The 13,517-nt window shown below is 39.7% G+C and overlaps 1 protein-coding gene and 1 pseudogene across 1 annotated transcript; both read right to left on the minus strand.

The window, feature by feature from the left end:
• Positions 1 to 3,112, minus strand: LOC131223140 (pentatricopeptide repeat-containing protein At1g52640, mitochondrial-like; annotated as a pseudogene).
• A 102-nt stretch (positions 3,113 to 3,214) lies between these two features.
• LOC131223139 (EIN3-binding F-box protein 1-like) lies at positions 3,215 to 7,193 on the minus strand. Its single transcript, XM_058218452.1, has 2 exons — positions 6,832 to 7,193; positions 3,215 to 5,968 (listed from the first exon to the last, which is right to left on the minus strand). Exons 1-2 carry the CDS (start codon positions 6,854 to 6,856, stop codon positions 3,984 to 3,986), a joined length of 2,010 nt encoding a protein of 669 aa, XP_058074435.1. The 5' UTR covers positions 6,857 to 7,193; the 3' UTR covers positions 3,215 to 3,983.
• Positions 7,194 to 13,517: the final 6,324 nt, after the last annotated feature.

Here is a 13,517-nt window from a genome sequence, read left to right on the forward strand (position 1 = left end):
TACACCAAAATCTCTAACATGGCTAACTATTTAAGTTAAAGATACAAAGATGCAAAATGCCCTATAGATGGGTTATCCACCATCTATTACAAGGATGTCCGCTGTAAGTACGGTTCTAAAATATTTAATTGAAAAAAAAATAAAAACCTAATTGAAAGTTCAAGCATAAAAACCAACATCATATGGTACCCAAAAAAGATATCATCATCATCATCATCATCATCTTAAATGTTCTCTGAATTATTTTGGGTCAGCTTTTAAATGTTAGATCCACAAAAAGCTTTAGGACCAGCTGACCATGGGGCATCAGCCTTCTTCTTTGCTTGCATTTGAGACCTAGCTCTATGGCAAAGGCTCACATAATTAAATAAGCAAGCTGCCATAACTAACCTAATGACAGAAACTCAATCCAAGGTCACAACTCCCAGAATTTTCTGTAACCAAAGCACCAACAAGATCATAGTCAGCTTTAGTTTCTGTTGCTCACAAAGCACATAGAGATTGACTGTCACTTGAATCAATGACCGCTTGCATTCTGTGCTCCGAGTGTTTGAAAATGAATAGAAAGTAGACCGTGCCCCCTGCAATTTTGCTTCAGTTTCAAATTTTCGTTCTTCTTCATTTGATTCGGAAGAAACCTCATCTCTTTTCTTGGGCCGAGCCGGAGATGGGATCATTGCTTCTGATAGCTCTTGGATTGAGCACGAAGTGCTTTACTGCATTTTATCCACAAGTATGTAAACCCTCCCTCGCAATCCTGTAAGAGACAGTCCCTCAACAAGTTCCAAGTGCAATGATAAGGTGGTATCCCTTCATCGACCATCATCTCAAAGTATCTGCACGCATCCTCAATCCTACCCTTCTTACAGAGCCCGTGAATCAAGACGGAGTACGTTGTAACAGATGGGTAAAAGCTGCTCTCTCCCATACCATCCCAAACTTCCATTGCCTGGTCGATCCATCCCACTTCAATCAGCATTTTCAAAACCATATTATAAGTATGCCGGACTGGCAGAGAACAAACTTTCTTCATTCTATGAAGAAGCCTAAGCGCCTTATTGACCTCACAAAGATGGCAATGAGCAGCTAGAATCGCATTGTAGCTCCATACATCAGGGTCCGCCCCTCTTTCAGTCATTTCATCCAAAATACAGTACACATCATCGATCTCTTGGTTCTTACACAACAGCTTAATGATGCAATTATAAGTAAACACATTCAGCACCAACTCATACCTTCTCACCCTATCTAAGAATCTCAAAGCAGAATGAACGTCGTTCGCCTCACAAGTAGCATGGATAAAAGCAGCGTAAGAACAAGCATTCGGCTTGAGCACGTGAGAACCCATCTGGCTGAACCGCAGACTCACCTCGTCAACCTTACCCCCTCGGCATAATGCTGATAGCAACATGTTATAAGCAACCACATCAATGCCACATCCCCTTTCCAGCATTTCATCAAACACGTTCGCTGTTTCCTCTGCATTCTTGCAATCACCCCATCCTTTCATCAATATGTTGCAAGTCTTCGGCCCCCACATCAAATTCAGACTTCACCCGCTGGAAGAACTCCTGCGCATGGCTCACATGATTGCTCCGGCATAGAAACGAAATCAACCGGTCAACATCGTCAATGCTCGGTTTAAGGCCAAAGTCTCCCATCTTCCCGAAAGCCCAAATGGCATCCACCGGCAGATCTGCTTGGCAGTAAGCCCGGAAGATCACCCAGAAAATCTCTGGCCTGATTTCAACACACCCGTCTCTCATCTCAGAGAGAAAGTCCCAGATCAAAGGGAATTGCTTGCAGCTGCCCAAGATATCGACAAGGACATGATAGCTCTCTCGACAGTGGGAGAAGCCCGGCAATTTCCGGGCCCACAGGAAGAACCGGTGGGCGGAAACACCGAGGTTCCGGCAGCGTTTCAGCACCTGTTTGATGGAATCAGTGCTGATTTTGGGGGCAAAAGGAGAAAGCACATTCGATGTCATGGTGGGGGCTCCGGAAATCGCTCAGGACTCTACAGATTTCGTTCACGTCATCTGAGATTGGATTGGGATGATCGAGCGTGGAGTTTTGAGAGGAGAGTCTGTAAATTGAAGAATGAAGAGGGGTAAAAATGAGATTTTCTGCGATTTTGGAGATGGGAGAGCAAAGAGGCTGTTGGAGGAGATGGTGGAGGGTTCTAGTTTGGGAGAGTGAGAAGAACGCTCTGGCGACCATTCAGGGGAGTCTAAATTGCGCGGTATGCCTTCATGACCGTAACCTACGCGCAGCTTTGGATTGGATTCTTCTCCGTAAGAAAGCTGGGAGTGAATGAAACTGGAAGCGCGGGAAAGGCTAATGTAAGCATTGAGCACAGGCGGGAGTGATGTGAGCCACACATTGGGTGATTGACAATGTTAATGGCTTAATGCCAATGGACCATGGATAACCATGGCCATCCCAGTCACCCTTCTATTGTTTTCCACCCACAACAGTTACTTAAATGTTCATCTGCAGCAAATGGCTGAGAGAGTCAACCAGGTATGGGTCCATTGTTTTGGGGCAATATGGCCCATTACAAGGTATCCTGCTAAATTGACGGCTCCATACAAGATAGATCTTGGTATTCTTGCTTTTAGCTTTGGTCAAATACTCCGCCAGATTTCTTTATCTTTATCTTTTTTTTCTTTTTTGAGAAGAAAAATAATGCCCTGGGCACCACAGGATTCGGCCTGCACTTAAAACATGGAAAGACGAACCCTACATTGAAGTTTCGTCTGGGCATACTTTTTACGGTTGCAGTATATATCATGAAATTTATGGATATTTCTTGATATTTGGTGCAACCAAACAATCCAAATATTACGATTTCCTCCCCGTAGCACTAAAATTAAAGGGATGACCTCATATTGCAGTTGAACAACAACCAAGTGGGACCTTGAACATCAGTGAATATTGTCATCTCTCCACTAATTGAACTGGCATGTTTGAAATCCGATTCACATGTCCATCCAAACGCTACCTACTGCAATTATTTTTCTACTTTTCCTTGTTAGGGATTGACACATATCACTAACTCTCTCGTTTCCTTTTGATTAAAAAAAAATGAACATGAACAACTGGATCCAGAGATGCAAACACCACAGGAAGAAATAAAAAAAGCATTCACCAGATCCACTACATCATAATGGTGCAGAATAACATAATCCATCCATGGAAAAATAGAGAAAAGTAATACAATCACACAATGCTGATATTGATATATGAAAGTTGCTTGGTACAGTTACAAAGAGGCGCCTGCTAAAAAACTAGGGCTTGGCGAAAAAAACAATCTCCCATCCAACATACGAACAGGGGATGTCATGGCAGACCCAAAAGAACAAGCTGCCATTGCCGAAACCCGTGAGCATCTCAGGCACCGATAAAACTGCCAAAAGCAACCAAACATGACAAGACCCAGCAAAGACTTCAAACAAGGTTCCAACACCTGAAAAACAACAAGATGACTCTGATCGACTCGACTGAAAGCTTAAAACCAACACACACTGGCATGGGCCAATATGATGCTTGGCTAAAACACTGGGCAACCCAACGACACCCGACAGAAAAAAAAAATTTGATAAGATCGAAACCCTAAGGAAACCAGGACTTGGTAGCTGTATTCTCAAGAACAGATGGCCATGAAAGGGAACTCCCCGCAAACGGGGGAGGCAAACAGTGGAAACAGGCTTTCGTAAAATATGGAAAGCCTGCAAAAAAAGGTGGGGAGAGGCCAAAGTCCCTGGAAAACAACCTAGTCCTGGGAGAAAAAGGGATGCGAAAGCCCATGGCTGATATGGGTCTAAAAAACCTAACTGTAGTACTACTACCCCCAATAAGCTGGCTGACTGACTGACTGTATGATGTTTTGATGCTACTACTGTTATCAACCTCCAAAGGTTTTCCAAAGCTGTTTTTTTCTTCTTCTTCCTGTGGGAGGGCGTTCTAGTTTCCTTTCCCGATTAGAAAAGGATGTCACACCACCACAGCTGCTCACCAAGCAGCTCTACTGACCCGCTGCTCATTTGATTGCACTGCTGGAGATTCAATCCAACCAGGGATCTGCCCAAAGTCTGCAAAATAGGCATGCTCCTGTCAGATACCTGAGAGCAGCCAAACAGAGAGAGGATTTGCAAATCAAGCTGCATCGCATTGGCCAGCGATGCTACACCGGCGTCGGTGACCATGCACCTTGACACATCAAGGTCGAGGAGGGGAAAGCAGTTGTCTGCAATCGCTGCCATGCTCCTGTCTGTGACCTTCCTGCACCCATCAAGATTCAGGACTTGAAGAGTGGCTCCATGCAACCTGGCCAACGTGGAAACTGCTACATCTGTCAGATTGATGCAGCCAGCGAGGTTCACCTTCACCAAACCCGACTCACAGCCATCAAGCAATGCAAGGAATCCGGCATCAGTCATCCCACAAAGCCCAGCAAGGTCGATGTGCTGCAACTGTGGGCACAGTTTCCCCACCATGACTAGGCCGGCAGTACCAAAACCAGGGCAGTTGCTAATGGTCAAGGACCTTAGAGATTTGCAGGGAGAGAGCTGAGCCAAGCCAGAAACTGTATCTCTGATCCCGAGGCATTTTACCAGGGTAAGCACCTTCAGTTTGTCACCACAGTTTGAAAGAGAGCCTAGAACCCCAAGTTGGGTGATCCTGTTGCACTCCTCCAGCTGCAGGCTTTCCAGAGCTGCTGCAGCTTGGGAGAAGGCCTTCAGGCCCTGGTCAGACAGGAAGGGACACCTTCGAAGGCAGAGCTGCCTAAGGTCAGGGCAACCCTTTCCCACAGCTTCAAGGCCCACGTCTGTCACACCCGAGCATGAGGTGATTGTGAAGGATCTCAGCTTTTGCAAGCCAAATGCATGGCCCATGACCCAGAAACCCCTCTCACCCACGCTCTGAAGGCCAGTGAGTGTGATATCAGTAACAGCCTTGCCATATTGGCCTATGACTGCCAGAGAAAGATCAGTGATGTTCAGGGCCTGAAGCTTTATCTTCGTCAAGACAGAGGAAGCCGATGATACCAGACCTGCAACACCTTGGTCCCCCACCATCGGGCAGTCATTGATAGAAATAGACTTCAAATTCGGGCAGCAGCGGCCAATAGCTTGCAGACTTTCATTTCCAATCTTTGAGCAAGATTCTATGGTCAGTGAAGTCAAGCTTGAGCAGTTCTTTGCAATAGCAAGAATACCCTTGTCAGATATCAAAGGGCACCGGCAGAGGTCGAGCTTCTCTAACATGTGGCACCCATTTGCAATCTCAGATAGACCTTCATCACTGACGGATGAGACGTTCCAGAGAGATAGGACACGGAGTGAAGGACAACCACGAGCGATGGCGCTGAGACCAAGATTGGTGACCCCACGAGTGGAATTGTTTCCACGGATCTGAAGTTTTCCCAGACCACCACGGCTACAGGTGCCAACAGACATGGCAGCAAGTCTGATATCTGTTGCCTTCTTCCCTTCCAAGCATCTGGAAAGATATCCATCGCCCTCAGATTCCTCTTCCTCATTCACAGAGACAATCTCTTCATACTTAGAAATTGGAGAAGGACCGTCAAGCTTTGAAGATTTCTCTACCTCATCTGAAACCGGTTCCTCCTTCAGAATACTGGGTTTGCTGCTATAGATCTCGATCCTCCGGATGCTGCTCTGAAGCATAAGCCAGCGCTTGGAAACACAGGCGCAGGTGCTCCGCTCCTGGGCTCCAGGCAACCGTCTGAAGATCTCAAAGAGGCACTCGTCAGGAAGAACATCAATGGAGCAGCGTTTCTCTTGCTTGATCCAATCTCCTCCGAAAACGAACGGCGCACTGATGCGGGATCTCTTGCGAGGAGGGTAATACACATCGACATGAGGGGCAAGAGAGAGGAAGAGACTCGAATCAATGGGATTCGAGTATAGAGCCCCAGCAGCAGGGCAGAAATCCGCATCACCTGAAAGAGAAAAAATTCCAAAACCAGTTCAGTTTTCGGTTTATGTTCTCAGATAGTGATCAAATCTCCAAAATCTACCACAAAAACCACACGATCTATAAAAAAATAATAAATAAATAAATAAATAACGAAAACATGCGAAAAGCAATCCGATCTACAAATGTAAAACCAAAACACAGAGAAAATGCGAAGATCTGCAACCAAACATCCTAACAACCACAGAGACCTCTTTCATACAGTCAGATCATTTTTATGGGCTAAATCAGCGGCACAACTAAAACCAAAAAATCACAAGCTGAAAGAAAAACACGAAGAACTGCAAGGCGAAACCCTCGAAAAATACAGAAACTCTAAATCACGATCTGATCTACCAAAAGCACTCCAAAAAACCACAGAATCAAATAGTAAAAACAGGGTAGACTGCAGGCTAAAACGATAACAACATAGAAACCCTAAAAACACCTAGATCTACAACACAAGCCCTGAATCAACGGATCCCATAGGAATAGATCCAAGATCCACAAGAAGAAGCCCTAAAACAACAGAAAACCCTTAAAAGACATCCGATCTACAGACAAAGCCCTAGATCGACACAAACCAAGACGAGGAACAAAAAGATCTGGACGCTAACACCCTAAAAATTACCAAAAAACCCTCAAAACGATTCGATCTTACAAATAAAACCAGTTACCGAAAAAATCATCTCAGAAACAAGAGGATCTAAAACCGAAACCCTATAAACAATCCAATCTACATATTTTCATAGCGAAACACCGGTATTGACTTAAAACTTCCTAAATCCAATCCGAACTAGCAAGAGAAAACACATCAAAACTCAAAAGTAGCAAAGATCCGAATCCTACCTCCGTAGTTGACGAGCGCCGACATGGATGCAACCTAGAAAACCCTTGAGATCCGAATCCGCACTGCTTCCCACCGAAAACCCCTCGATCGAGAGCAAAAACAAGCGAAATAAGGAAAAAAAGCAGAACAAGATCCAGATCTCCGCAAGCTTCTGAATGCATCACAGGAATAGCACACCCTTTCTCATCACAAGAAATCCTAGAAGATAACAGAGAGAGAGAGAGAGAGAGAGAGAGAGATGATGGTTTGGAAAATGAAGGAGAGGGATGGTATGTATTATCTGAGTTTTTAAGAAATATTGGGCGGACTAGACACAGCCCCCCTTCTCAAATGCAATGTATCCGTCCCAAAACAGCTTTTCCTCTCTCCCGATTCCCCTCACCTAATCCATAAAACCGGAAACCGCTTGCTTTTTGTCTAGAGTGGGGTTCGTGAATCTGTTGCCATCTTTTTTCTACTCTGGCAGTATGTAATAGATAATACACCGGCACTTAAAAATCGGAAACGTGGCACACAGGTTATTCGAATAGAGCTGTCCAGATCATGTGTCCCATTTTAGACATGTAATATAACAAAAAAATAACACTTTTTCATTAATATGTGACTATCAAATTATTTTTACGTTTATTTATCTGTTGGAGATGGACATATCTGATGGCTTTATTCAACGAACAAACCTTTGGGAGTTTAGGTGGTTTGCATTTGAGTTAATATCTGCCATCAATGTGATTTCTTATAGCATGAGTATCAACGATCACTCATTGTCAGAGTAGTAAAACCCAGGCTATCGGGTATGGGTGTATGGTTCATTGCTTGTGACCCCAGATAAGTAGGTCTAAATTACGGAGTCTAAGTTAAACGTTCAACTAAATTACTAAATGAGTTGTGTTGAAAATTCCATTTAAATGGGTGCTATTTGAACCACTTTAAAATCAACCCAATTTAGGTCCATCTTAATCCAAATGCAGAAAGTAGTAGCTAATTAATACAAGTATAGGAACAACTAAAACTTTAATTGCTTGAATTTTAGTACCATGATAACTAGAAAAATAGGTAACATTAGATTAGATCAAACCGTCAATGCTAAGCTCATCCTTAAGTTGGAAATTGGCATATGCATTTTGTTCATGGATCCTTCCTAAGTGAGGTGTCAAGCGTGAGATTAATTCATAGAAGGTAATTTATAGTTAGACTTTTAGCTTTAAATTCTTCTCACATTGGATTATATGCTTTTAGGGCTTGTTTGTTTTTTAGATTTCATTGGTAATACAGTATAAATAAATCATTATTATCTTTTTCAAAATATTTATTTAAGCAAGTATCATGATACATAATTCAATAGTTAGATGTAAATATAATAAGGGACAAATAAAAGAAATCGTAATTAATACAATTTTACATTATAAATTTATTATTATTTTTGAATAAAATAAACAATGTGAGTAATATCATTATTATGGTCAAATGCTATTGATGTCACAAGAGAAATAAAACAATTTGTAATCGGTATATATTTTCTTTACTTAATGATGCAATTAGTGAAACAAACAACCTCTTATATTTCATTGATTTAAACATTCTTAGACATAACATATTTGAAGTGTTATGTGTCAAAACTCACTAGTAATTTATATACTAATATAAACTTAAGTCAATCTAACTTGTGAGATTGACATATATATGAGTAATATGTGATAACATGTTATTATTTCTTTTCGTATATGTAGATCGTAATTTAAGTTTTCTTCTGTAATGCCTTGAACCTCAAGTACAGAGTGTACACTCTCATACCCGAGTTTTGAGTTACAACTCATACATTATATGTACTTAACTCAGTCCATTATACTATTATTAAGATGCAAAAGTAATATTCATTTTACATTTAAATTAGGTCTATTTACAATCATTCACACGGAATGATTTAATCACTAATATCTGTTCATTCTCAACATCCATAAATATTCAATCACCATAAATTAGGTATCATTCATCAGTCACTGCAGACCTAGAACAATTTAATTAAACACGACTAATCAAATGCTTAAAATCCTACAATTAATATCATCATTCATTATATATAAATAAAACCATCCTAACAAGTAAAATTTTAATTAAATAATAAGGAACCGTTCAAATGCCGCCAGTCCCTCTTCTGATAGGTATGGCCACGTCTCACGTGGATCGTGTACCAATTCAGCCATAACTTCTTGTTCATGTGCCAACTCATCAGGTAATTGTTCATCTTTACGATTTTTTCATCAATAAAAATGTAAGTTGGTCATGCTTAGTGAGAACTAGACATGGTTCATGCTATTGAAATTAAAATAAAATAGAAAAAAAGTATGCACAATGATATAGATGCAAATGATGTATAAATGTATCAAATGAGATGATCGTCCGCCTGCTTAGATTAGATAATCATTAATCTGCATCCTCCTATTGGGTAAGCTTTTACTTTTCAGCAAGCATGTGCATGGCTCGCATCTGGTAACAATTCTACCAGGATCGACATTCTTCTACGGAGGTCCCACAGGATCAACAAAAGCAATGTATTTATATGATAGATGATGTGGGTGCATCATTTTCGTAACTGCCCATAGATACTTTTATTAATCAAAATATTCACATGTAAATTCAATAATTACCATAATTATTCATGCAATTTGGCACAAGTTAGCATGTGATTTACCGTAAAATACATTCACAGTAATTAAATCAACAACATTATAAAAAAAAAAAATACTCTAAACAGTACATTGATCAATCAAACTATCACAAACAATCAATTTTAATTTCATTAAACATGAGACATAATGGGATTACTCACACGTGTCCAATAGTGGAGATTTCACAAGAGGGTCTGAATGATTTGTATCCGAAAATCCTAACAAATTATATTCATAGTATCATTATTAATCCGATTATTTCATAGTGGAGCCTACCTTGGATGAAATACCATAGGTGATCTAACCATCCACATGTCTCAAGATGATCAAGGGTTATGATTATTTTATATTTAGATTCAGAAACTGAATGACAAATGATTGATAGGATTAGTGTGATCCATCAATTTTGATTAATTAAATTAGATAATTTGAAATCTTAGTATAATTTGATCCCAATGATTGTTTGAATCACCTGACCTAATTAATCTCATAAATTCGAGATTTTTAACATGATTCGAAATTAATATTAGATCTATCATACTACTCTAATTGGAGTGGCCCACCGGATGATTGGATCATCCAAATTCTTGAGGTTTTGGCATATTTCACCTCTAAAAATTGGATGAGCAATGTGGATCTAACCACACATACCCCAATGGCTAATCTCAACCTTTTACATGAAGCGATATCAACACTTGCACAAAAATTTAAGTTCTCTTTATAATATCCTTCAGATCTAACAAGACGATAGTCGTATGGCCAATCTGGCCTATACATTGTTTTGTTTAGATCATTTTTACCTTAATGATCAAAATTCATAAAAACTCAATCTATCTTAGAAGTATAAATTGAATAATTTATTATTGTACGAAGAAAGAAAATGTCCGCATGTAGGTTAAATTGCGAAGAAAAAGATACTTCTTATTTAGGCATGTACAATGGGCGTATGATAATCCAAACTGCCCATTGCATTGCTCTAGCCAAATATTGTATTAAAAATATTAAAATCACAAAGGTACTAACCTGAAATTGGTTTCCCACCAACTCCATCTCCGTCTCTTAGTTGTACATAGGGTACCTTTTGGTTTCGGTTGTAGTTAGATTAAAACACTTCCTACAACTCTTTTCCTTAAAAGGAAGAGTCTGCTAGGAAGTTTATAGATACGGGGAGGGAGTTAGAGAGATAGAAGTGAGGAGTTAGGACTAAATATAAGACTAAAGATAGGGTTTTGGATAAGAGTGAGAGATGAGATACGAAATCTCTCTCTCTCTCTTTATCAATTTCAAATTTAAAATTATTATTATTATTATTATTTTATTTTATTAAAAACCATGGGCATTATATCTTCCATATATAACAAGATTCTTACGTTGTGCATATCTATAAATAAACTCTATTGGGGTTAAATTAATACAAAAAAACTCAAGCGAGAATTCTACAAAATCTCTAAAATTTCCTGCGTTATCATGGTATTATAGTGTGGCTAATTTGTAATATCAATCATCGAGCCGATTGCCCCGCACATTACTACCTGTAATCATGATCCCATCATCCCCGTGGTCATGGTCCCATCGTCATCGTCATTGTCACAGCCCTTGGTGGCACTATTTATCTTTATGCATGTTCATTGCAACCGATTTGTCTTCTCCACACATCAGATCACCATCCCAAAGTTGGGCGAAACCCCATCAACATTTGATCAACGCAAACCCATCCGCTGCTGCCCATTTTCAACCCCTACCTTTGTCTGAAATCAATTGTCGAAAACCCTACCGCCCCACCCAATTCTCACCATCCACAATCAGTAGAAAAACCCCAGATCTGGAGTCATTCCAATCAGTCTCTATCATCTGCTTCGTTTGAGCCACCATCACGGCATCAATAAAGAAAACCTTGGTGAAGAAACCTTCTCCTCTATCAGCCGCTGCAAACGCAACTACTTATTTGTCCACCTCTGATTCCGGCCGCAATCAACGCTGCAAGCACCACCGCCTGTTCATCTACCTCTAATTCCTACCTTAATCGGCGCTGCAACTACGAATAGCCACCGTTGTTTCTTCTTCATCTCCACTTCTGGAAGAGATCATTGATGCCCTTGTTGCTCCACTAGGGGTTTCTTCTTCATCTCTTATTCATATAGCATCACCCGGGGTCTCTCAGATTTCGGCACCAGATATTGGAAATCAGATATGATGCCCATAACCTTGCTATTAAGCTTGGGGCCTCTACATCTAAGGCTTGCTAATGTGTCTCCACCATGATAATCCTAACTGTGACATCAAACCATAAGCACTACAACACTGCTCTAACTTCTCACCATCATCATGATCTACTACAATATTTCTCTACCTTGCCGCATATTCATATATTATTATTGCAAATTAGGGCCTACTCATACGATACAACAATCTCTATTATTTCATTGCAACAATGTGGATTTTGGTTCTATTCAACAATTTTCTTCTCATTTCATCGAGGTATCACACATTTTTATCTCTATTTTAGTCAGTTTTTTTTCTCTGGTATTATGGATCGTGATTTTCCTTCTCGTTGTACGTTTGATAACACCAACTATGGACTTTGATCCATCCACTTTAAGAATTTTCTTCATTAACAAGGCTTATGGGGATATAGTTGATAGATCTATCTTGTTCCTACTTTGAATCAAACGAAAGATATAGCTGATTGGAAAATGAAAAATGAAAAAAAATATTGCATGGATATTAGACTCAGTTGACAAGACAATTGTTGTTGGTCTAACACCTCATAGGACTACAAATACCATGTGGGATCATTTAAAAATTATCTATTAGCCGAGTAATGATGCTCGTTTTTATTGGCTACAATAGGACTTGGCTTAGATCACCAAAGGTGATCGTACAATCCAGGAATTTTATAATACTGTCATAGCCATTTGGACCAAGATGTTGATGATAGATCCTGAGTTTCCCAATAGATGTTGTCACCATCTTTCAGAACATGAGTGAGTACATCCGTGTTTGTTAATTTCTTATAAAATTACATCCTAAGTTTGAACATTGTCGAGTCATGTTACTCAACCGCAGTCAATTTTCCTCTATGAGTGTGGTGATGTCTCACTTATTGGCAAAAAAAAAAAAACGTCTCAAAGTTCTTTCTTGTCTGCCCTAGATTCCTGCAACTTCAGATACAGTCCTTTTGATGTCTACTTCTACACATGGAAAACATGTGTAACAACCCCAATTTTGATAATTAGTTGTATACATTTGTATACCCAAATATACTTCAAAAGGAAAATAGTGAATGAGTAGAAATACTGTAAAATGGACATTCTCCTTCCTATTAATAATATGAGTGTGGAATTTCGGGGACGAAATTCTCTTAAAGGGGGGTAGATTGTAATACCCTGAACCTTTCAATACACGGGTGTTACCATGAAAATTTAATTTAGTTTACAAGTGTATGGGAACACACTTAGCTTACACTACACATCATCATATAATGATTTACAATCCGTCCACCTTAACCATTTGATTTGGACTTCGATGACTCACAATACATATGTTAGGTATAAAGTCAAACCACTTTGAATGGACCATTAATTGCTTGTAATAGGATTATGTTGTGAACGATTATCTGACCCGTAATCTAAGCTAGCAATTAAGGCTTACGATATCATATCTATATACTTTAAATTCACTTGGTCGCAAGAATGAACCAAACCTAAATGTTTGTTCGATGTGAATATACATAACTTTTCAATCCAACCATATGTAAGGCAACTCACTTAATTGACCACAAGATCAATCCATAGGGAGAAATCTTTACCTGTAATTAAGTGAAATGGACCCTATACCTGATTTAAGCCTTTAGACTTGAATCATTAGATCTAGAAATGATCTAACTGTGGGATCAACAAAGATTGTCTGAAAACACAAATTGAACAAATACCTATATAGGCAATATGTAATTTATAGATAAATGACTAATCAAGGCTTAAATTAATTAAGAAAGAGGCTTTTAATCTATGACAAGTTCC

The sequence above is a fragment of the Magnolia sinica genome, chromosome 13, assembly GCF_029962835.1.
Source record: "Magnolia sinica isolate HGM2019 chromosome 13, MsV1, whole genome shotgun sequence".
In the NCBI taxonomy this organism is placed as follows: Eukaryota; Viridiplantae; Streptophyta; class Magnoliopsida; order Magnoliales; family Magnoliaceae; genus Magnolia; species Magnolia sinica.

Excerpts from the sequence above, each read along its gene's own strand:
- LOC131223139 (XM_058218452.1), bottom strand. The coding sequence starts at position 6,856 with ATGTCGGCGCTCGTCAACTACGGAG. Across the intron at positions 5,969-6,831 it reads GGCGCTCGTCAACTACGGAG|GTGATGCGGATTTCTGCCCT; the intron begins GTAGGATTCGGA and ends TTTCTCTTTCAG.